The sequence below is a fragment of the Muntiacus reevesi genome, chromosome 3 (assembly GCF_963930625.1).
Source record: "Muntiacus reevesi chromosome 3, mMunRee1.1, whole genome shotgun sequence".
NCBI classification, from domain to species: domain Eukaryota; kingdom Metazoa; phylum Chordata; class Mammalia; order Artiodactyla; family Cervidae; genus Muntiacus; species Muntiacus reevesi.
Window position 1 is genome coordinate 107257525 of NC_089251.1, and position 24397 is coordinate 107281921.

The 24397-nt window shown below is 56.6% G+C and overlaps 1 protein-coding gene across 1 annotated transcript in view; it reads right to left on the reverse strand.

The window, feature by feature from the left end:
• Window positions 1-12091, reverse strand: part of WNT4 (Wnt family member 4) — a 28443-nt gene extending 16352 nt beyond the window's left edge. The window contains exon 1 of the mRNA XM_065927508.1: window positions 11977-12091. Within this exon, the coding sequence (XP_065783580.1) occupies window positions 11977-12053 (77 nt within the window). The 5' untranslated portion in view covers window positions 12054-12091. The remainder of the gene's footprint in view (window positions 1-11976) is intronic.
• Window positions 12092-24397: the final 12306 nt, after the last annotated feature.

Sequence of the window (24397 nt, forward strand, 5' to 3'; positions counted from 1 at the left end):
CAGGCTTGCACCCACTTGGAGGGGGCTTTAGGGGAAGCTCGTGCATGACCACTGGGTGTGTTCCCTTCCCAGTCCCCGGGAACCTGATTCTGGCGCCCTCTCTCCTCCTCACGGCTGCACCAGCCCCCTGCTTGCTGGGCCTCCCTGCACCTGGCTTTCCTGATCCTGGAAGTGGAGGTAACAATTTCCATCCCCAGGCCGCTGGGAGAAGTTAACCTGGTGAGATGCGGCTGCTGCATCTTGCTCTCAGCTGATTTCTGGGTGTCCCGCGACGCTGAGGCTCTCGCCCTTCCCTGGTAGCTCGGGAGGTGGGAGGTGGGTGGTCTCCGCGGGAGGCAGTCCCCCCCTCCCTCACTCTCCCCCCATTCCCTGCCTCGCCGGAGGCTCCTAGTCTTTCCTACCGGGTCCTGCCTGGAGAATGCACAGAGGCTTGGTAGCGTCCCTATGAGGCCTGGGCAAGACGCCTGAGAATCTCAGAAGGGAGACGGGGGCGAGGAAAGATGGCTGAGGGTCCGCGGGAGGGTGCCTCTGCGAGGGGAGGGGGCCCTGTCTCCCCGGCCCAGCTGTGGAGCTGGCATCACTTGGCGCTCTTGGCCTGCAGGGGGCGCCAAGAGCCTGGCTTCTGGCCATGGGCCAGGTCCACGTTGGGAGGCCACGGGGTGATGGGGGACTAGGAGTTGGGCCTACAAGTGGGATCCTTTCCTGCTCAGATGCCAGGGCTGGCTTCTAGGAGAAGGTGGTGGGGGGCGGTGACATGGGGGCACAGAGCTGGCCGGCCCCCACCTCCGCTCTGCCCTCCTCTCGTGTCTGGCCGAGGGGCTGGGGGAAGGGCAGGTGGTGTGGAAGCTTGGCTTCTGTGTCCACGGCGGGGGTTCTCCGGGCAAGGCGAGCAAAAGCTGGGGAGGCCTGGCCGAGCCAGCTGCCTGTGGTGCGACCTTGGACCAGTCCCCGCCCCGTTGGAGCCTGTCTCCTAAAGGTGCTACTGCAGACGAAAGGTCAGAGCCTGCGGGATGGAGGGGTTTAAGCTGCAGAGGTCTCAGGCCCCATCCCATGCAGGCTGATAGATGGAGCCCCTGCCACTGAAGACAGGGGACATGGACCAGGGAGCCCCCTGCCCCCCACCTGCCCTCCGCCTGCCCCTGCTGCCGCTCCGAACTCAACGAGGGACACAGGCTGAAATAACAGTGGAAGGGATTTAGGGGTGAGCTGCCGGCCTGCCACGGCCGTGAGTCACCGGGACGGCTTCCAGGAAGAAGCTGAGAAAGCTCTTCCGCTGGGGAGTGTCCCTGCCCCCCAAGGCTGGCACCAATGCCCACCACCCTCAGCCCCTGCTTTCGTCTGGCCCCTCAGCTGACCCCTCCCATGGTTCAGAAGCAGAGTCCTAACCCACCTCCGGTTCTCACAGATCCCACGCTCTTGCCTGTAAAGGGTTGGACGTCAGAACTGGGAATGGAACTGGGACTGGAGAAGGGGCGGGGCCCGGGACCCCAAGCCTCATGGGCTGTGGCCCGCGCTGCTTCTTCGGTTAGGATGCCTGGCTTCATTTTACAGATGGGCAAACGGAGGCCCAGAGAGGGGGCGTGGCGCCCCAGAGTCACACAGCCAGTGAGCAGCAAAGCTGGGACGCAGACCCAGCTCACACGGGGCCCTTTTCCCGCCTGCACCCCGGCTGTGGATCTGCCTCGCTTGACAGCTGCAGGGCGTCACGGCCCGCTCTGTGTGTGTCCAGCCTGCGGCCTCCCCGACGTCCAGCACAGGCTGTGACCGTAGAAGGTGTTCAGTGAGTGCTTGCAGCATAGATGGGGGACCCTTGCTCACGAGGTCCCCGCAGCTCCCCTCCTGCAAAGCGCACAGGAGAGGGGAGGGCGGGGGTGACGGAAGAACCTGGGGGCTCCTTGGCCGTTTGGCCTGCGGAGGACTTAGAGTGCCCAGAGGGCAAGGCCCAGCTGGTCCCAGGGGCCTCAGGAATGCCCTCCCCACACCCTCAGGTGGCTCAACCTTTCCCCCAGAGACACGCGTGCCGCTCGCTGACCTGGGGCTGGGCCCGGCTCAGATATCAAGTGCACTGGCCATTCCTGAGGGAGACGCGGAGCGTGGGGCCAGCCGGTGGAGGGCCTCGGCCACCCTTACCTCTTCCCTCGTTGGGGTTGCATCGCCCCCATTTAGGCTTCTTCCGGCCGCTGCTGAGCACGGGCTTAGCCATTTACCACTTGCTGCCCAGGGCCACCCAGGACTCCAGCCACAGCCGTGCCATCGATCAGGTTACCCCCGCCCACCCCCCCACCCTGGGCCGCCCTGCTGCCAGCCAGCGCGTGCCCCGTCTCCTCCCGTGGGGGCTTGGAGTCCAGCAGGCTCCTCCCAGGAGGCCCTCCCCGCGGCCCGTGCCTGCCGCCTGCGAGGCCGGAGGGCCCTTGGCCCTGCCAGGGAGATCAGATCCTCTCAGCCACCTGCTGTTTTCATTAGAAACTAAAATTAGCTGGGCTTGTCCCAAGCTTTTCCAGGTTTGCTGGCTTTTTAAAAAAAAAAAAAAAAAAAATATATATATATATATATATATATATATACAAATTCCTAGAGGAAAATCCGCACCTCTCCACCTCCTGCCCTGGCTCTGGCTCTGCGCGTCAGGAGGACAGGGGACGGGAAATTGCTGGAGCGTTTGGGAGGCCGGGCGGATCAGTGCTGTGGGTCCCGGCCCCGAGGCGGGCAGGTGGGGGCTGGGAGGCCGGCCCGGGCCTCTCTCTGCCCCCTCCTCCCTCGGGCCTCCCTGTTGCCCAGGCCGCATTTAGAGCCTCCCGAGGAGCAGTCGTGCCTGCCGGGCGACACCAGGAAGGAAGGAGGCCAAGAGACTGGGAGGAGGAGCCGGAAGGAACCGAGTGCCTGCCGATCGGAGAGCTGCCCGCCCGGGAGATGCAGCCGGGTGAGGGAGAGGGTCTGTGAGCCGTCTGGGCCCCCGGGCGTTCCTGGCAGGTGGGGAGTCCCTGGTTCCCCAGGAGCCATCGACATCCCCAGCTGTTTCCAGGCCTTGGGGGGCTTCTGTCCCCGCAGTCTCCGTCTCCATAGCGTTCCTGTTCTGAGACTCTCATCCCTGCCCGTGGCAGGCGGCGCGAGGCACTGCCCAAGAGAGATGGACGGACTGGGTCGGCATCCCGTCTCCGTGTCACTGGCGGCAAGAGCCTCCGTGTCTTCCCCTCTAGGTTGGGGAGAAGAAGAGTTCGGGTCTCTGGAGGCTGAGGTGGGTTAAACAGTCACACAGCAGGCACGCCTCTCCTGTCGGCAACACGATTACATTATCGTTATTCCTTATCATTAGTATGCTCATCAGCAGCATCAGCATCCCTGCCCTCTCAAAGCCTCTCCTTAGTCCGTTGAGCTGCAGCCTCTTTCGGGGGACCCCAGAGTGGTTCGGCTCGTTTGTCTTCTTTGGCTTGGCTCCATCAGCTCCCTACCACCTGGGTTCCCAGCCCTTCTTTTCAGCTGAGCATCCCAGAGGGCAGGACACATGCCCTTCAGGGACAGTGGGTCACTTCAGCCTCGATCCCAACCGTTGATGGTTGATGGGATCTCCAGTCTTCAGAGAGAGAGAGAGGGTGTGTTGCCAGTGGTTCTGGCCCATCAGATGGGTCTTTAAGGAATGGGGGGTCTGAGGAATCGGGGGATGGTGCTGTTAGGAGATTCAGAGCTGGGGACTCCGGCGTGAGGATGGCACGGATACTGGTGTGCCCAGGGAACCTGGGAACCATTCTTGGGACTAGATGATGGGAAGAGGGACCTTATGTCCCTTGTCACTTTGCTCCTCAAACAACAGTCACGTGCTCCGCTGTATCTTTACATGGAGGCATGCATGCTAAGTCACTTCAGTCGTGTTGACTCTTTGTGACCCCGTGGACAGTAGCCCGCCAGGCTCCTCTGTCCATGAGGTTCTCCAGGCAAGAACACTGCAGAGGGTGGCCATGCCCTCCTCCAAGGGATCTTCCTGATGCAGGGATCAAGCCTGCAGCTCCTGCATTGCAGGTGGGTTCTTCACCACTGAGCCACCGGATAAGCCACCTTACATGGATATAGAGTCATAAATTCACGCAGGATTCTCCAGGTGGGTATCATCCCCTCCGTTTTACAGATGAGGAAACTGAGGTTCAGAGAGGTGTGTGTTTCAAGGCTGTGCAGTCATTCAGGGACGGTCAAGACTTGAAAACAGGTCCTCCTGGCTTCTAAACCTGGGCTGGCTCATCAGACTCCAGTGATGACCCAGGGCACAGAGGACTTGGTGGTTTGGCATCAGTGGGCACTGGTCTGAGGAAGGTAGTCTTATCCTTCCATTGATAGGTCTTTCTAGAGACCCCGTATCTTCCCTGCCCGACAGTGAAGGCGTCTTTCAGGAGCGAGGGCTGCTGGAGAGGATGATGCCTTCGAGGTTACGTGGCCGCCTGGACAGTATCTGGGTCTGTGACCTCTGCAGCTTCTCAGGCAGTGGAAGGAGTTGCTCCTGTTGGCCTGAAAGCCCTGCAGGGGTAGCCGGCGAGGAGGGGTTGGCCCTGGAGATGCTCGCAGGGGCCGTGGGGTGGTGGGTGCTGCCTCCATGCCGCTCTTCTCCCAGACGGAGCCCAGCTCCATGCAGCTCTCAACGCCCACGTCAAGTTCTCTTTGCTCCAAGCACTCTTCCTCAGTTGCCAGTGGAGTGACAGCCTCCCTGCAGCCCAAGGCCCCGCTCCTGTCCCCTAGGGTGTTGTCCGCACCCCCCACCCCTGTCTCCTGACCCCTGACTCCCCTTACTCCCCATCCTCAGAAGCCTCAGCACCCTGATCTTCTGTCTCTCTTTTTATTTAAAATGTGTTCAAGAAACATCTATTGAGCAAGGAGTCATAGCATGCACGCAGAATGGGGTGATCTAGCGGAACATGTGTGACGAATCAGCATTGAAGTATTTTGCATTTGTTTCTTCATCTCTACCTCGATGGAAAGAAGATGGGTTATCGTTGCAGTGTTACAGTCCCGGAATTGTCTGTCTCTTCCTCCGTCTCGACATCTTACTCCCAGCTCCACATTGCCCCCACTTCCCTACCTGCCATTCCTGGCCCCCCCCACCCCCATGTCTTATTTCCCATCTCACAGGATTAGGTCCCGGGGGAGCTGGTGGCTGACTCAGGGCCAGCAAATAGCAGCTCAGACCTGAACCTGGCTGGTTCCCGAGCTGCGCCAGGCGGGAAGAAGTTTCCTTTTCTCTCTGGGGGAAGGTGTGGCTGTGTGCCCAGTGGGCGTTGAATTTAAGGCACCTCCTGACCTTGCTCGCCCCAGAATTTGCCAGGAGAGAGCGTCTCCCTTGCACAGACGCATTCGACCCTCCTCCCTGGAGTACCTTGCCTGCCTTGGAGCCATCAAGTTGCTGCATGGTCCTCCCCTAGCTGGGCTGAGGGAGCCCTGGGAGAGGGGTGTTAGGAGGGATGGGGAAGCCTCATGAGCTGTCCGGGAACAGTGTGGGGGGCTCCCTGGAGTCAGACTCATGCCCTGTGTCTTTAGGTTTCTAGCGAGTTCCTCTGCCTTGGTGCACCCTTGCTCAAGGCCCAGGCCTGGGGGAGCCGGCGGCTAAGCCCACACTCACACCCCAACAGGGCTGGCAGGAAAACCTGGGCTCCTCCCTTGTCGCTCATCACCTGCAGCAGGGATGACGGGCAAGGGGGATGGGCTGCAAGCCTGCTTTCACCTGTCGCAGGGAAAGGTCTGGAAGGCAGTCAGAGACCTCGAGTGGGGTTCCAGCTCTACCACTGCTGTGCCCTGGGACCCCCAGGTGCCTAGCACGGCGCCTGATGGAGAAGAGGTCTGGACAAGGAAGTGCGTGCCGCCATCAAACAGGGCTCGCCAGGCACTCGCCCTCCTGCTTGGAGGCTCGGTGTCCTGGGAGGAGGCTGATTTGAGCACTTGCAAGAACCTCTGATGCTGATGGCTGAGATTCCGTCCTCTCGGCCCCAGGGTGCCAGAACAGCCGGGCATCCCTGACTCAAGGGGGTGCTCTGAGGTCTCCAGTCCTTGGAGAGGAGTTCCTGAGATCCAGTTCTGCAGTGATTTGTGTGTGAACACAGTGAGAAACGGTCCAAGAGGACCCTTCGGGGTCACAGCAGCAAAGAGGCCCCTCTGGTCTCATTGGCGGATTCATGCTGCTCCTAAGGGGCCTCTCCAAGTTCCCTTGTGAGCCGAGAGCTGTCGGGGGTGTTCCCTCCCTCTTTTTACTCCCCCCACCCCACTGCCCTTCGCCTCTTTTCTCAGACCAGGTCCCCTCCGCTGCGGGGGTTCTGACTTGGCCAGGGAACTAAGAAGAGTTCGGTTTCGAGTTTGCCAGGAGACGGGGGAGGTGGAGAGGGGTTTGGGAGGGGGAAAGGGGGAGCTGGGGGTCACGGCAGGGAGCGAGCCTTCTCCCGGCTTTGGCTGGATCACAGAAGATGCAGCTCAGGACTCAGAGATAAAACCTGGCAACTCCTGTGGAAATCTGGACAGCAACCATGGGGTCACAGCTCCGCCTCCCAGCTGAGTCCGCCGAGCGGCTCTTGCAGGCTTGTTTGGAGTGGGGGCGATGGGGTGGGCAACTGTCACCCCCCCGCTCCCTCCCTCATCGGCGGCTGCCAGGCCAACTCCACGCCTGGTTGGCTCAGGTCAAGCCCTTCTTCCCAGAGCGGGGGACGAGAGGATGAGGCTTGGTGCAAATGCTCAGCTCTCCCAAGGCACCCACAGGGCCCGAGCTGGGCGAGTTTCAACAGGTTTGGGGAGCACTGTCTTGTCAGATGCTGAGTTGCTCAATTGCTAATCCAGGGTTGAGGGAAGAAAGTCAAGCCACGGCAGACAGCTGGGTCGTGATTGCTGCTTGAGCAAACCCCTCAGGCAGAGCCTGATCCCGGGGCCCTGAGAGGAGGGTGAGGGGAGAAAGTGCTCTCAGCCTGGCTCTGAGCGGATGCCCTGGCCCAGAGCTGCGGGCCAGAGCTGCGCATCTGCTGGGTGATACCCACTTTGGCACATCTGAGCATCACCTGCGGCTAGGGGCAGTAGGGCAGAGCCTCCCTCCCACTCCAAGTGGGAGGGCCCACATCAGATGGGGCCTGATATGACAGCAACTTACAGTCCTCAGGAGTGAACAGGCCTGTCCTCCCTTTGTTCATGAAACGTTGACTGAGAAGCTGCTACAGGCCAGGCGTGTGCCAGGCACTGAGGCTGCCGGCAGGCGTCTGTGCCAAAGCCTCAGCCCCTGGAGGCTTCTAACCTTGCAGAAGGAGCCACGTTATTTGGAAATGGCAGCCCCCTCCTATATCCTTGCCTGGAGAATTCCACAGACAGAGGAGCCTGGGGGGCTACATACGGTCCATGGGGGTTGCACAGAGTGGGACACGATTGAAAGACTGAACAACAACCATATATGATAGGAAACAGTTCTCTAAGGAGAGGATGGAACACCACGAGATCTGGACATCTGAGAGCAAGTCAAGGACTGCTTCTGGCATGTGGGATGTCCCTTGGGGAAGTCACTGCACCTCTGGGTCTTTGAATATGGATTGAATATTCAATTGAATATTGAGGGTTGAATATGGATTCCCTCCTCTGAAGGGGAAGGGGGTTCATATAAGGAAGTGGGTGTGAAAATGCTTCGTAAGTCATTGATTCTCAACGAGGGTGATTCTGCCCTCTAGGGACATTTGACAAGGTCTGGGGACATTTCTGGTGGTTCCCTGGCTGGCGGAGGGCGGGGGGCAGGGTACTATAGGTGTCTGGTGGGTAGAGAGGCCAGGGATGCTGCTAAACATTCAACAATGCACACCACAGACCCCAAGTACCAATGGTGAGAAATCCCAGTGTAAACGGTAAAGCGCTATGAGTGTGTCAGTGACTGTAATTCAACCCCCAGAGCCACAGGAGGTGATCCAAGGGGGTGGGCTTTGCTCTTTAGAAGGGAGCAGGTTTTAGCCAGAGACTAGAGGGACAGTTCCTGGGGTCGACAGACCATGCCTTTAGCTGCGGGGCCGGCAGTGCACGTCTTGGCTGGCTCTGGCCTCACCTGGCCTGGTGACCTGTCCCCAGAGTGCCAGGCATCACTCCGCTCGTGGGCCGGGGAGTGGCACCGCACCCCGCGCCCTGCTGGGTCAGCAGGCCTATGGGAACTCGGCCCAGCGATGGGGCTGCACACCTGTGGGGAGTCGGATCCAGCGTGGAGCGATAGGCCTTCCCCAGGGGCGCGAAGGGTGCTCCTAGTAGCATCCCCTCTGGCCGGCAGGATTTGCCCAGGAGTTGGGCTGGCCTTCCTGGCTCGGTGAGGCTCTCAAAGGGGCCCTGGCTGAAAACCAGGGAGGGAGCAGTCGGGGATCCTCCCTGTGTGATCAAGGTTGCAGGATGTGGACGGCAGTTTCCCAAGACCCTTTCTGTCCGTCATCTCTGTAACCGGGAGTACAGCGCAGTGACGGCTGCCACCGTTTCCAGCAGCATCGTCCATGGCTGCCTTTTCCATCACTGGCTCTGTGCTCAGCATGTGGTGTGCACAGGCTCTCGGTAGCCTCAGCACCCTCACATGTGGGTCCCATTTTACAGATGAAGAACCCGAGGCTCAGAGAGGGTAAGTACTTTGTCCAAGGTCACCCCTCTGGTCAGGGGCAGACCTGGGATGGAACTGTGTGCCATCTGGCCTCGCCACTCTGCTGGACGACCTGTGAATGTAGCACAGGCCCCCTGGCCGTGCCTACTGGGCCTCCAAGGGGGCCCCAGCTCAGCATATCACTGCCTTTCTTCAGGAAATCCACCATGATGAAACCTTAGTGTATCTATCCTATCTTAGTTTATCTATCTAACTCTTCCAGTACTTCATCTGGGGTTCAGAACAATCTGCTTAGGATTGCGGCCCAGAGGGAAAAAGAGGCCATCCCAGGCCACCCAGCTCTGGGGACCAAGTCTCCTGACTTCCAGCATGGCCCCAGTGCCAGGGGAAACACTCGGAGACATTTACAAGCCCAGGTCTGTGGAAGATCCAGGCCTTCCGCTGATGGACTGTCTCATCCATCCCTCCCTCTCTCCCTCCCTCAGTGGTGGGAGCTGCCACAAGCTGTCAACTTACTCCTGGTGCCAGACACAAGTCTAATCAACAGCTTCTAGCTTCTCTGGGCTTGCCCAGGCCTCAGGCTACAGAGCCCTCCCAGCTCCAAGCTCCATCCTGCCCAACAGCTGCACGCAGCGGGACACCTGGCCTCTCCGCCAGGCCACCCGCCCTACAGAGACAAAGGACAGCATCAGCTCTTGCAACCGGACAGCCAGCCGGCCCTGGCCGGAAGCCTGATTCCAGGTACTGGAAGGGGAGTGGACACCCCGGCCTTGCCCCTCTGAGAGTGCTGCCAGCCATCCTCTGGGGGCCAGACCTCCGGCATGGCTGGAAAAGACACAGTGCCAGCCATCGTGCCTGGATGGACATCTGCCTCCCAGAAACTTTTCCTTCTACAGGCAGCTTTTGGATTAGACGCCTCTGCCATTTACCAGCCAGGTGACTCGGGGCAGTTACCTCCGTGATCCTCAATTTTCTCATCTGTAAAATGGGATTCAGATGTTGTCAGGATGTAGACACCACAGGAGGATCTATTATAATTATTACTGTCAGGATTCTACAACCTTCAGGCCATGTTCCCTCTGTGGCCACTCCAGCTCACACTCATCTCTTTCCTCTGATAGCTACCGCATATTCACGGTCTCATCCATCTGTGGTCTGCTTTTACCTTGTCTTCCTCCAAGCTCCTTGGAGGCCCAGCTGTGACATCTATTTCCTCCAGAGCTGGCCCAGGCCCTTGCCTGGGGATGGACACAGTCTTGGAATATGCCCAGAGATCTCTTCTCCATCACAGCCTTTCTGGGTTGGGGGGGGTCCTGGGAAGCCCCTTGTTTCTCCTGCCTTGGGCTGAGCAGAGAGACCCTTGGCTTGAAGCCTGGGGTGGAGCAGGAGCGAGCTGGGTCATCCGGAGACCTGCTGCATGGCAACCTGAACCACTGCGACTGCAAAGAACAGGTTTGCCAACCTCTCTCCTCCTTCTAGGACGCCCCTCTTCACCCCATGCCCCACAGGGCAGCAGGAGAACTGAGCTGCTGGAATTCCCCACGATTTGCATGACCCGAAGCTGGGGCGGCCTCCCTGCTTGGGATTTGGGGCTTGGATGTGGCTGAAGGTGGGTAGTGACACTACCTGGGCCACGCTGGCTTAAGTTGGGGACGGCTTCAGGGCAGGAGGTATGTCACTGCCTGGAAGTCAGAGCATCTGGGATCAGTTCTCTGCTCTGAGATGAGCAAGTAGCTTCCCCTCCTGGGGCCTCAGTTTCCTCATCTGTAAAATGGGCCCCAACACTAGATGCTCTTGAAGAACTCCACTGAGGATGTCTCGCTCTTCCCGGAAGGCCTGGGTCAGACCCTGGAATTGTCGCTTCTTCCTCTGCCTTTTTGTAGCCCTCAGCCCTGGGCCAGTCATACCCAGTTCTTGCTCCTGCTGGCTTTGGAGACCCCGGCTCTGAACTCATGCTTTCCAGGGACCGTGAACTTCCCCAAGTCCCGATCAGCCCCCCGCCTTGGCTCTGTGACCCCCAGACCCCACTCGGGGGCGGGGTTGGTCTGCCGAGGGGTAGCAGGAGGAGGTGGTGGTACCCTGGTTTCTATACACTTTGCCACTGCCCCTGAAGTGTTAATCAAATTAAGTCTCCAAGAAAAACAAAAGCTCCGCAGCCACTTCGGGCTGCCTTGGAGTCGCTCACTCTCCCTCTCAGAACAGCTGGGAGAATTCCACATCACCTCCGTCCCCCAAGCCCTGGGTGGCTCTGACCCCAGCGAACGCACTCCTTCCAGCCTGCAGGGCCCCAGTGGCCGCAATGACCTCATAGCAACAGCCATTGGACACTGGGGGCAATTTCATGGGAGATATTTGTTCTTTGGTCTTGATGCAGAGAGAATTTTTTCCTCTCCCGCTGTCTCCATGGAAACCCCAGCTACACTGCTGGCTATCCCCCTTCCCACCTCATGCTTTTCAGATCAATATTGGAGCTTGGCTCCCCGCTGACTGCCCACGGCCACCGATGGGGGCAGAGTTCTGGGCAGAAGCAGTGGGGACCAGGGTGAAGCCTGGGGCAGGGGTGAAAACCATCACCAAGGGGGATGAAGAAGGGGTCCAGGGCCCTCTTGCTTCCTTGTTCACCCACTCATGGAAGCTCATCCCTTTAGAATCCCCACTGCCTCCAGCGAACCTTCAGCCCCTTCCCAGGGAGTCCCAGGAGCCAGGCCCAATCAGGGAGAAATAGACAGGTCACCGGCGGTCACTGCCCCCCCTTCTTAGGTGAGACTTAGGGAGCCGGGGGCTGCTGCCTTCTTTAAGCTCTGGACGGAGTTTCTTCCTGCCCCAGGGAGAACCAAGGCCGGCCCGCGCCAGCTGCCGGAGGCCGGCCGGTCTCTTCCCTGCTTCTATCCCGGCTCTCGGGCCCTCAAGCAGGACAGGTCCCTGCACGCCTCCGGCCCAGCCGGCAGCGCGGCGCGGGCAGCTCGGCGCGGGGAGCTCACTCCTGGACTTCGGGGGGATTAACCTGCTATTAGCAGCCAGGGTCCTCGCCCGTCATGCGCTTCCTCGGCGACCTGTCAGTCCAGCCCGGGCTGAGCCCCGCACCCGGCACCCCGCCCCTGCCGCCGTCCCGCGCTCGCGCCCCTTGCGCGCCCGGGCTCCCCAGGCCGCCTCGGGGTGCGGGCGCTTGCCGTCACCCCTGCCGCCCCTGAGCTGGGAACCGGACGCGGGCAGAGGGGTGTTCAGAGGGAGGCCGGGGCAGTGGCGGCGGCGACGGCGGCGCACAGGGCGGTCGAGCCTTGCGTCCCGCGGCCGAGACACCTGCCGGGCGCCCCCGCGCCCGCTGCCCCCCGCGCCGCCTGGCACCGGCCGCGGCCCCCGGGGCCCGCCCCGCCCCGGCCCCCGCCCGGCCCCGCCGGGTCCGGACTTACAGCCAGTTGCTCGCGGCGGCCGAGAAGACGGCGAAGACCAGGAGGCGCAGTGAACGCAGGCACCAGCGGGGACTCATGGTGCTGCCGCGGGCGCCCGGCCCGGGGCAGCCGCTGCGGCCGCGGGGGCGGGTGTGGGGGGACCTCCCGTCCGGGCGGCAGGTGGGCGCCCCGCAGGCGGGCTGGGGCGCGGCGCCGGGCGCGGGCCGGGGCGCGCGCGGCGGGGCTCTGCCTCCGTGCCTGCCGGCAGCCCTGCCCGCTGCTGCGCCCGCTGCCCGGCGCGGACCAGACTGTCAGCGCCGCCCCAGAGCCGGGATGCGGCGGCGGCGGCGGCGGCGACGGAGGCGGGCGGCCGGGGGGGCGGGCCGGGGGCGGGCCGAGGATGGGGTTACCTGGGCGGGCCCAGCGGCCCGGGACACCCGCCCCCCCCACCCCCGGGGGCGGGCCGGAGCGGCGGCGCCCGTGGACGCCCTGGCCCGCGGGACTGGCTTCTCCCGGGGCCTCCCCGGCCGGGTGCCCGGGAGTCCTTGGGGCCGGAGCCCGCTCTAGGCACGCCTGGCTGCGCGTCGCCTGGCTTGGCCGGGCGAGGAAGCGGCGCCCCGGCTGCCCGGTCCGCGGCCGAGCCCGGGGGACAGGCGGGCACAGCTCCCCCAGCCCGCCGCTGCGGGCACTGCAGCGCCGCCCCCCGCCGCACCCCTCTGCCGGCGCTTGGGAGCCCGACCCCGCTCCGACCGCGGCGGACCCGCCAGAGCGCTGCTATCGCCCGCGCGCACCTAAGCCGCTAGCGCTCCGGGCGCCGGGGCCGAGCACCCAGGCTGCGCACCCGGGAGGTGGGTGCCGCCCGACTCCCCCCACCCCCTCGCACCCGCCGCCAGGCCCCTCCCTGCCTCCCGGCCGGCGCGTCCTCCGGCCCGGCCCCTCCCTGCCCTCACCTCCCTCCAGCCTTCCGGGAGCTGGACGGGGCCTCCCCATGCCTCGGGCAGCTTGGGACAGTGGCCGGAGACTGCCGGAATCTGAAACCTCGCTTCTGGCTGGCCACAAGATCTGGGCGCGCCCTAAGCGGCAGGGTGTTGACCTAGCCCCTTACCTCTCCGGTCCTCCGTTTTCTCATCCGAGAAATGGACAGGAGACTGGAGGACTGCGAGGATGGAAGGAGATTAGAGGTCTCTTTTTAGCACACTCGCCAGTCTTTGGCTTTGCCTTTCGGTTTTCTGTGTTCCTGTTTGATCGTCCCAGGTCCAGCAGATCAGCCCCTAGCTGGCACAGCGTGGGTGGCGGCAGTGATTGGGGAATGAATGGACGAGATGAAAGGGACCGCGGTCTGTGACCCGCCACTGCAAAGTGCTCAGTTCCACACCTTGGTAACCGGAGAGAGTTATCTGCCCATCGCCAGGTCCCGCCCTCCCCAGGTCCCTGATCTAATTGTGCCCTTCTTCACCCTGCTTCAGCCTGGGTACCAGGGCCTCTTAGGGCGAATGAAATCTGTTGTCTAAACGGGAAAACTGAGGCCCAGAGAGGGGTAGGAAGCTGCCCGCCTCACTAGGGTTGGGGCAGAGCTGTAGACCAGGTTCTCGCCCTCCCCTGACTCCGAGCTCCTCACTGGTTTCGGAGTTCGGGATGTGTGCCCACGGAGGTGGTCACGTTTGGGTGCCGGGAGGGTGCCTTTCACCCCATGGAGTCCCCTGGGCCCGGCGCGGAGGAGGGGCTCGGTAAACATTTGGCGTTGAGAGTGGGCAGGAGGTGGCAGGGATTTGCGGGGCCCAGGGAGAGTGCAGATGGAGGCTCACATACCATATGTCTAAATATTTGCAAGTTATAAATCAAACTAACAAAATGTGAAATAAAATATGTTCTATTCTCCTACCTTGACAAGCACACTTTCATAACAACCTGGAAGGCCAGTTCTGAATGTAGACTGCACGGACTCCTCAGAGCCCACACTGGAGCTTGGTGGGGCAGGGGCCCCTCTGCACACGTGTGTGGACATCTCAGCCCTCATGCACCAGCCGGGTGCATACCGCCCCACTCCCGAGAGAGCTGCCCCCGGCCACGCCTCCGCCACTGAGCTGGGCATGTCAGTGGTGCCATCTGACCTCCGAGGTTGGCTCTACAGAAGAGACCCTCCCAGGTCCTCCTGGTATTGGGCTTGGGGCCCCCTGGGCACCCAGAGTGATCGAGACGGGGCACAGACTCCAGGTGGCACAGCACCTTGGCCCCAGGCTCTCGTCTCCCTGCGGTGAGAGCTTAGCTGGAGGACTAGAGTTTGAGGTCCCCAGGCAGGGCTCACGTTGACCTACGGGAGGCACTGAATTACTGAACTGTTCTGAGCCTATCTGATTCTTAGAGTCTCAGTGTGGTATGGTGGAAAATAATAATAATAGTAGTAATAATAATAATAACTTAAACAGCTACAGGCAATTATTTTAGAGTGGCCATATAATGTTTTTCCAAACTGAGACATTTTTGAGAGTGACCAGGGTCTCCAATGGGAAGGTTTGCCGGGAGTCAGGCATAAAGCAGGAGTATGCCAAAATAGCATGTCTCATTTTGCTAAGATACTGAGCCCTCAACGTGCTAGGTGTTGTTCCCAGTGCTGTCATGCATTCAGGCCTCACAAGGGACCTGGACGAAGGTCTTTTCTCTCTTTGACCAGTGAGGCCATGAGGGTTAGAGGTATGACTTGCCCAAGGGAAGTGGTGGTGCCACCAAGGCAGAGCCGTAGCCTTGGTGCCTGCCGCCGCCCAGGGCCTGGCTCTGGTGTTTGGGCTCCTGTCCCTCAGCACATGGCACTGACGTCTGGGGGCTGCTGGACCGTCAAGCGGGGACAATGTTACCTGACCCACCTTCTCCGGGGGCTGCTGGGAGACACACACGAAGCGGTGGGTGTGAGTCCTGTGAGCTGGAGAGAGATGAGCCGGGGCAGGAGGACGGAGGGAGGGAACTGCGGTCCCAGCCAGAAAGGCCCGCCCTGGTTGTGATAAGGGCGGGGGAGGAGTCCTCCGGTCTGAGTCAGTGGAAAGTCTTCATGCGAAAGTCTCTTTGAGAAAATGCTCTTCTAGCTCTCAGGATTCACTTGTGAAGATATAAATAGGGGTCAATCAAAAGTTCAATCTTCAATAGTTCTCTCATCTGTAATCACTGGGCTCCAAAATCACTGCAGATGGTGACTGCAGCCATGAAATAAAAAGACGCTTACTCCTTGAAAGGAAAGTTGTGACCTACCTGACAGCATATTAAAAAGCAGAGACATTACTTTGTCAACAAAGGTCTGTCTAGTCAAGGTTATGCTTTCTCCAGGGGTCATGTATGGATGTGAGAGTTGGACTATAAAGAAAGCTGAGCGCCAAAGAATTGATGCTTTTGACCTGTGGTGTTGGAGAGGACTCTTGAGAGTCCCTTGGACAGCTAGGAGATCCAACCAGTTCATCCTAAAGGAGATCAGTCCTGGGTGTTCACTGGAAGGACTGATGCTGAAACTGAAACTCCAATAGTTTGGCCACCTGATGTGAAGAGCTGACTCGTTGGAAAAGACCCTGATGCTGGGAGGGATTGAGGGCAGGAGGAGAAGGGAATGACAGAGGATGAGATGGTTGGATGGCATCACCAACTCAATGGATATGGGTTTGGGTGGACTCCGGGAGTTGGTGATGGACAGGGAGGCCTGGCGTGCTGCAGTTCATGGGGGTCACAAAGAGTTGGACACGACTGAGCAACTGAACTGAACTGAACTGTAATCACATACAGTGATGGCAACAGCGTCTCGAGTGGCTTTCTCTGTGCCAGCCATGGGTCCAGATGATTTGCTTATGTGAATTTATTTCATCCTGGCCGTGGCCCTGGGAGCTGTGTGTGTATGTGTGTGTGTGTGTATGTGTGTGTGTGTGTGTGTTAGTTGCTGAGTCATATCCGACTCTTTGTGATCCTATGGACTGTAACCCATCAGGCTCCTCTGTCTGTGAAGTTCTCCAGGCAAGAATACTGGAGTGGGTGGCCATTCCCTTCTTCGGAGGAATCTTCCCGACCCCAGGATCCAGCCCGGGTCACCTGCATTACAGGTGGATTCTTTACCGTCTGAACCACTAAGGCAGCCCAGGAAGTACATAGATGTTGTGGTTATTCCCATGTAGAGGTGGTGAAACCCAGGTGCAGCTCTAACGTGCTGTAAGATAGATCCATGGACCTCTGGCATTGGTACTGTTGTGACTCCCATTTCACATACTGAGCAACTGAGGCACAGAGGGCTTGCTTAAACTCACGCTGCAGGTAAGTAGCACAGCCAAGGTTTGGACACAGGTGTTCTGGGTGCTGAGTCACCCCCTACACTGTCTAGTAGACAAGAGTCCTCCGCATGTAAAAGGATTAAATCCGGGCCCAGAAGAGGGAGGTTATGGGGTTTCTCTAGGCTCCTGCTGGCAGTTACTAGAAATCTCCCTGGACTGAGGTGGGTCTCCCGCCCACATCTCCTCTCTGTGCCCACTGCGTTGCGTGTTCCACACACACGGAATCTGAACAAATATTGCTTGTTTCCTGATCCTGGGTTGAAGGACATAATTCCTTAACTTTTGGAGTGCCCTCCTTTCTTCTTTTAATTGAAGTACAGTTGATTTAAAATGTTGTGTTAGTTTCTGTTGCACAACAAAGGGACTCAGATATATGTAATTATGCATGTTCTTTTTTCATGTTTTTCTGATTATGGTTTATTGTAGGATATTGAGCATGTCAGGACCTTGTTGTTTCTCTATTTTATATATAGTAATGTGTATCTGCTAAACCCAAACTGCTAATTTATTCCACCCCCACCCTCTTTCCCCTTTGGTGACCGTAAGTTTGTTTTCTATGTCTGGGAGTCTGTTTCTATTTTGTAAGTAAGTTCATTTGTGGTTTATTTTAGATTCCACATAGAGTGATCTCTTATGATATTTGTCTTCCTCTCTCTGACTTACTTCACTTTAGCATGATAATCTCTAGGTCCATCCATGTTACGGCAAGTGGCATGATTTCATTCTTTTTTTACGGCTGAGTAGTATTCCACTGTATGTTTGTACCATTCTTCATCCATTCATCTATTGATGGACATTTAGGTTGCCCCCAAGTCTTGACTATTGTACACAGTGTTGCTCTGAACATTGGAGTATCTTTTCGAATTTTAGTTTTCTCCAGATATATGCCCAGGAGTGGGATTGCCGGATCATATGGTAACCCTAATTTTAGTTTTTAAAGGGGCCTCCATACTGTCTTCCACAATGGCTGTACCAATTCACAATCCCACCAAGAGTGTAGGAGGGTCCCCTTTTCTCCTGGAGTGGCCCCTTTTTCTGGAGTGAGTTCTCCTCTACTGCTAAAACAATGAAAATTCGCCAAGGATGGGAAACATGGCCAGGTTTTTAATCAGAAAGAATCACAGACTCTATCTAAATTATTGCCAGCTCGTGGCGAATGAGTCCAAAGCAAGGTGGTTGGCTGCATCTCCAGCCCAATCTTAGATGCACGGAGTAACGGAGCGTATGGTCAGCTGGTGAGCGGCCTTTCCTGTCCAGCTTCCCAGTTTTTGAGATAGACAAAGCGAGGGCTTAGGCTTGTGGTCTAGAACATTCTTAAGCCTATCCATACGTTGTCCAAGGAGATAAAAACTAGAAGGTGCCTTTCCTCTGCCACCGTCTCAGGCTTGGCTGGCTGGGTCTCACAGTCGCGTCCTCCAGGGCAGTCCACTCTGGGGTCCCGTGCCAGAAGGCCAGAGGAAGCCTGATGGGTCTCTGCCAGCCCGGTGCATTTCTGTGGCCACAGGCAGTACCCTGCCTCTCCCTGGGTCTGCCATTTGTTCTCAGAAGACACTTCTAGGAATCTGGAGAAGGGGGTAGAGTAGAACTTTGAGTTCTCAAGAAGACCTATGTTTGCTTCCAGCCCTGCCAGATCTCTTGGCCAGTCCAAGTCTCAGTTTCCTCATCTGTGCACTGGGGATCGTAAGGGAGACTTACGATTGGGAGATCATGAGGAATCAGCGCCATTCTGTGTGTAAAGCCTTCTCCCACACACAGGCCTCGGCGTCAATGCAGGTTAGCTCTTTGCTTGTTCTATGGCTTAAACCAGCAGTCACACTCCAGTGGTCTGCAGGTGTGTTTTGCTTGGCCTGCCCAATGTTTTTAAATATATGAATTTGTTGACAACATTTCAAGATCGGGAGATTTCACATAAGAAGCGGGATCCCCAGCTTCTCTTGAAAAATGGGGAGATTTGGCAATAGGGCACCCACATTCTCTGGCAAAGAAAGTGACCTCTACGCATCTTTAATGGCTCACATGTGTCTCTGCAGCAGCCCCGCAGAGCCCTGGGGGAGGGGAGGAAGCCAGGATTTCCTGAGCATCCTACTGTGTGTCAGGAGCCGGGCCTGTGAATTGCAGTTTAATTCTCACCGCGGGCCATTCCTACCCTTGCTTTGCCAACGAGGAAACAGGAACTCAGAGACTTGGGATGAGTTGCCCACTCTGTCAGCAGATGGTACAACCCAGGACTTCCAATCAGACCCCGTGTCACTCTTCTCTTTCGGGAGCTCTCCTTCCACCCTCAGCCTAGTCGAGGGTCCATGGAGACATCTTGGTTATGACCTGTTGATGGATTGATAGATGGATTCAGGCATGTGATGTCAATGCCTGAGGTTCCCATTCTTTATCTTCAGACCCCTGGGGGCTGTGGAGTTAGGGTAGGAGTCCAGGAATCAGTGTGCATACCTACAAGCCTTGGAATAAAGCTCTCTCGCTTATATATATCCGATGATGCTTTAGTTTTAAATGTTTTATTTAGATACTATTCTAATATACACAGTAGAAGAAAGTGGTAGTTTAATAAACCCCATGTATCCATCACCCAGATGCAGTCATTGTTAACATTTTGTTCCATTTGCTTCATTTCCCCTCTCTTTTGTTAACTGTTTCTCTTTTTCTTTAGGGCATTATTTCAACACACAGTCCAGATACCTTGTCGTGTCTCCTGCACATAACTTCAGCGTAGATCTCTAAAACCAGTGGAGCTTCAGAGCCAGCTGGTCCTGGCTGCTGAGGGGTGGCTGGTTGTGTGGCCTCTTCTCGGCTTGGCATTCCGTGATGTCAAGCTGGTTGCTTGACATCAGCTGGGGTGGGAGTATTTACACCGCGGAAATGGACAGATGCTACAAACCAGCGCTCCTTTCACCCCCACCCCCGGGAGTTGGTTATTAAACATGTAGCAATATGCCACTGTGGAAAATACACAACAGGAACATTTTCCTACATAGTCACTATTGCTATTATCTCCCCTAATGAAATTAACACTCACATCCTAACCAAATGTCCCCACTAGTTTCAAAAATGTCTTTTTACAGACGGTTTGTCTAGTGAGGACTCAAGACAAGGTCGAATATCTACCTGTGATATGTATTTTTTTATTATTATTTTTAGAAGTATTTATTTATTTGGCTGCACTGGGTCTTAGTTGCAACACGTAGGATCTAGTTTTTCTGACCAGAGATCAAATCCAGGCACATGGAGTCTTAGCCACTGTACTCCACCAGTGAAATTCTACCTACGATATTTAGTTGCTACATTTCTTAATTTTTCTTAGTCCAGAGTCTGCCGATGTATTCCCCACTTGTGTTTTCTGGTTTTGTTTTAGGGCCTCGATTGTTACAGACATCAGGCTGATTAATCTGTAGAGGGTCCCCATTCTGTGCTGGCAGTATATCCTGTCAGTTCATGTGCTAAGAGATTCAACTCAAATTTTTGGTTGGTTCATTTGTCTTTTTGGAGGGAAGGAAGCCAGAAGACTTCATAGATGGTGCTGGGCTGTTTGATTAACGGTTTAATACTTGTAGATAAGTTTGTGATGAATGAAATGCAAAGTCAAGGAAGAGCATTAAAACATTCATAGTGCGTGCTAAGTTGCTGACTGACTAAGTCACGTCTGACTCTTTGTGACACTAAGGACTGTCTGCTGCCTGGCTCCTCTGTCTGTGGGATTCTCCAGGCAAGAATACTGGAGTGGGTTGCCATTTCCTCCTCCAGGGATTCTTCCTGATGCAGGGATTGAACCCGCATTTCCTGTGACTCCTGCATTGCAAGTGGATCCTTTACAAATGATTCTGTGATGAATGAAATGTAAAGTCATGGAAATGCATTAAAATATTTATGTCTTCTTGCTCTGTCAGCATCAATTAGATGATGAGTACACCCACTATGGAATCTTCAGCTCTGAAGGAGGGGTCGTCAGACTCAGGAAAGCTGGCCCCTCTGATTGGGCCTCACAAGTCTGGGCAGGTCTTTCTACATTCCTCTCTCAGGGGTGAAGAACTGCCGTCAGGAGTTCATTCCAGGATGCTGTCACTCGGATGGTCAGCCATTCCTATCTGACGTCTAACTGCGGTCTCTCCTGCTTTAGGTCAAGCCCATTTTCTCTACTTGGAACCCTGGAATTTCTTAATCTCTCTGCTCTCAAGTGTCTTCTTGAGAGCTGAGAAAAACAAACCTCAGATACCTTGTGATTCCAGGAATCTAAATCCTATGCTTGAAGTGGTGGTTGTTTCACCCTGGAGCAGTTCTAACTTTGCTGTGCCCTCTGCCCCTGCCCAGGAGAAGCTGTTCATACCTTCTCCACTCCACTCACATACCCCCCTCCATGAGGAGGGGGTCCTCAGAGGTCAGAACAAGGGATGTTTTCCTTGGTCCATCAGTCTGGGGTCCCTTTGCACTCTCTGGCTGGCAGACCTGGGGTCCTGTCCACCCACCTAGCCTTAGGTTGTGTTTTTGGTCCCCAACAGGGCTCTTGTTCTGGTCTGCTCTTCCCATCTGGACTGATGGAAGCTGATTCCTCACCACCTTTATCCTCTGGTCTGCTCCCTTGGGCCCCAACCCCACCTTACTGAGTCAGCAGGGAGCTGGCTCTTTCCTTCCAGAAGCAGGGCTGGCATGAAGACACTTCTTGTGGCTGAGCCTTCTGCTAGACTCTAGAAGATGGTGTGAGTGAGATGTGATGCTGGTTCCTTAGGTCCCCCAGGAAGCAAGTGGCACCTGGGGAACTTGGAAGCTTCGTTAAACGTTCTGCCTTGAGCCAGAAGTTTGAATCTGAGCCGGTATGGAAGCTGCTGTTAGAACTCAACCCAAGAAACAAACCTTTTGGGCATGGGAAGGCCCTGTCTGACCCTTCCCTTTCACCTTGTGAAATTTCAAAGCAGCTCATTGGCTTGAAGGGAATTTGGGGGTGGGCAGTATGAACTTGACTTTTTCTCAATTCACGTTACCAATGAGTCCTTGGACACCTGTAACTCTGGAGTCTTAGGGAAAAAAAAGGTCTGATTTGTAGAGAACTATCCAAGGGAAGTTGGAAGAGCCATTCTGTTAAGGTCACAGTAACGGGGTGTCACCGACAGCTAAGGATGATTTCATGGGGTGCCAAGTTGCCCTGGAACGTTTACTTTTCCTGGCTTGTTTTTACTAGGACTGAAATGGATGGCTAAGATGTCTTCATAGAGGACTTAATTTTCTCAAACCTTCTCTGGTGAAATGTGTGTGTGCAGTCGCTCAGTCATGTCTGATTCTTTGCAACCTTTTTGACTGTAGCTGGCCAGGCTCCTCTGTCCATGGAATTTTCTAGGTAAGAATACTGCGAGTGGGTTGCCATTTCCTCCTCCAAGGGATCTTCCCAATCTAGGGATCAAACCCGCGCTTCCTGCATTGCAGGATTCTTTACCACCATGCCACCTGAGAAGCGTCTCTAGTAGTAGAAGTGATTTCAATCTGTTTGTCATGTTTCTCTCTGAAATCTGATGTTCTGGACAAGGAGGTAAGAATGGAGGCAGCTCCCATTCTCTTTTCCTTCAGCAGCAATCTGCCCTCATGCTTGGCCCTGGGATCAGCTCATCTTGGGATCTGACCTAGGCCTGTCCCTTACTGGCCGTGTAGCGTCCAGCAAACCATCTATTTTGCCCCTCCTTCTCCCCTCCAGGCCTTTGCATGTGCCATTTTGGTGGCTGGAATGCTCCTCAACTTGCCTTTCACTGGGCTAATTCCTTTCAGGTCTCGGCTTACATGTCATGTCCGAGAAGGCTTCCTTGGTCTCCTGGTTACATGCTTTCTCTCAGCCCTTTGGACTTTTCCTTTGAAGCCCTATCCATCTAATCACAATGGTTATTAAATAGTTCTGTGTAAGATTATCTGTGTAGTGCGTCTCCCCACGGATGATGGTCTCCAAGAGGGTGGGGATCACGGCTGCCATGTCCAAGTGCCACTGTATGCCTGGCACGTGGTGGGAGCTCAGTCAGGAAGTGCTGAGTGAACAGGCGAAGTGCACGTCCCCAAGCCTCAGCGTCTTCATTCACAAAAATGGGCCAATGAATATCTTTTATTTATTTACTTTTCAAACCCATGTCCCTTGCATTGCAAAGTGGATTCTCAACCACCAGACCACCACGGAAGTCCCTATCTTTCTTTTAATTGGGAAACCCAGGTCTCGTGCATTGTAGGCGGATTCTTTACCATCTGAGCCACCAGGGAAGCCCAAGAATATTGGAGTGGGTAGCCTGTCCCTTATCAGAGGATCTTCCAGATCCAGGAATCAAACCAGGGGCTCCTGCATGTCAGGCAGATTCTTTACCAGCTGAGCTACCAGGGAAGCCCTTTAAATGGGAATAGATATACCAGACAAACATCAGTTCCTTTTCTGTTCTCGTACCATACAAAAAAACTCAGAAGAAATAAATGATCTTTTAAATTGTTTGCCTGAAAAAGCCCACAGCTTAAGGAGTTTGTAAAGTTGGAACTGTAATTCTGTACTTTTTTTTTTTTGGCTTCACTATTCAGTTTAGGATTCCTTGGTGGCACAGACGATAGAGTTTACCTGCAATGTGGGAGACCCGGGTTCGATCCCTGGGTCGGGAAGATCTCATGGAGAAGGAAATGGCAACCCACTCCTGTATTCCTGCCTGGAGAATCCCATGGATGGAGGAGCCCTGTGGGTTACAGTCCATGGGGTCGCAAAGACTCAGACATGACTGAGTGACGTCACCACCACCATGCAACTTGGGGACTTTACCTCCTTGACTAGGAATTGAACCCAGGCCATGGGAGTGAAAGTGTGGCGTCCGAACTACTGGGCCACCAGAAAACTCCCTGGATGGTAACTGTAATGACTGAAGTATCTCTGGTTTCTGCCACAGGGCTTGGACGAAATGACTCTCAGATCCCGAGGCGAAGGAACTTTTTCTCCTGGGGATGAGAGAGCTGGATGCATTCCCCTGGGCTGGTCCCCTCCTGGCCGAGATGACGTCTAAGTTCAGGCTTGAAGGCTGAGGAAGCTTAGCTCAGCCAAGGGTGAGAGGAAGACTGTTCTAGGCTGAGGGGAGAGCGGATGCAGGAGTCTGGAGGGGAGAGGCCACGATGTGTCTGAAGAACGGAAGCAGGTCAGCGTGGCGCGTGAGCAGAGGTGGGGGAGTGGGTCCTGTGAGGCAGGTGGAAGCGGTCAGCGCGGGTTAGCGTGAGAGCAGAGAGAGAAGAGCTCCCCCCAACACGTGAGGGATGCCCTGGAGGTGACTGCAGCTTGCAGATGTGCTGTGCGTGTGTGAGCGTGTATGAGCGTGTGTGAGCGTGTGCCTGTGGACACCCACATGTGTGTATGTGTGTGAGTCTGCAAGGGGGCAGTTGAGGGGGCCCGGGGCAGCCCCCGTGACCACCAGTCAGGAACCCTGCACGCGGATGCCCAGTCAGCATCCCCTACTAACGCAGACACCCCGGCACTGGAGTGTCAGAAACCCGCTGGGGCAGGAGCAGCTGCTTCTAAATCAAGGCCAGAGAGGCAGCCGAGGGGCCGGGCTGGGTCTGGTTGGCTCTGCCCTGAGGGCTGATGTGGGGGCTGGGGCGGCAGGGGGCTCTCCGTGAGGGATTCTGGGCCAGAGTGAGCCCGGCTGGTTTGGGGGAAGTTTATTTTGGAAGCTGGGATGATGCAAAATTAAGTGGGGAGCAAAAAATAGATGAGGCGGCGGTGAGGGTCTGTCTGTGGCCGGCGGGGCTGAAAGTGTCCAGTTAGCAGAGCGTTGTTGGGTAAACAGATGGGGGTGGCAGCTTTGCTGCGTGTCCGCTATAAATACCCGGCAGCTCGGCCGCCCCGCTGGGGTTTCCTGGCATCGTGGGTGCGGAGATCAAGGTGCAGACACAGGGCACTTCCGGGAGCAGCAGAGGGTGGCCAGGGCCCCGCTCAGACCCGAGTCCCCTGGGCGGCGGGTGGAGGGCTGAGGCTGAGGCCCTCCGCAGGGGCGGGAGGCGCTGCTCACCAGCTGTGGCCCTCAGGCAAGCCCCGCAACCTCTGCATTTCCTCCCCTCCCCACCCTTAAGACGGGGTGAGAAAATACAGCAAAGGCAAGTGTTGCTCCTGGCCGTGACCGGCCTCCTGCAGACCCTCAGGATAT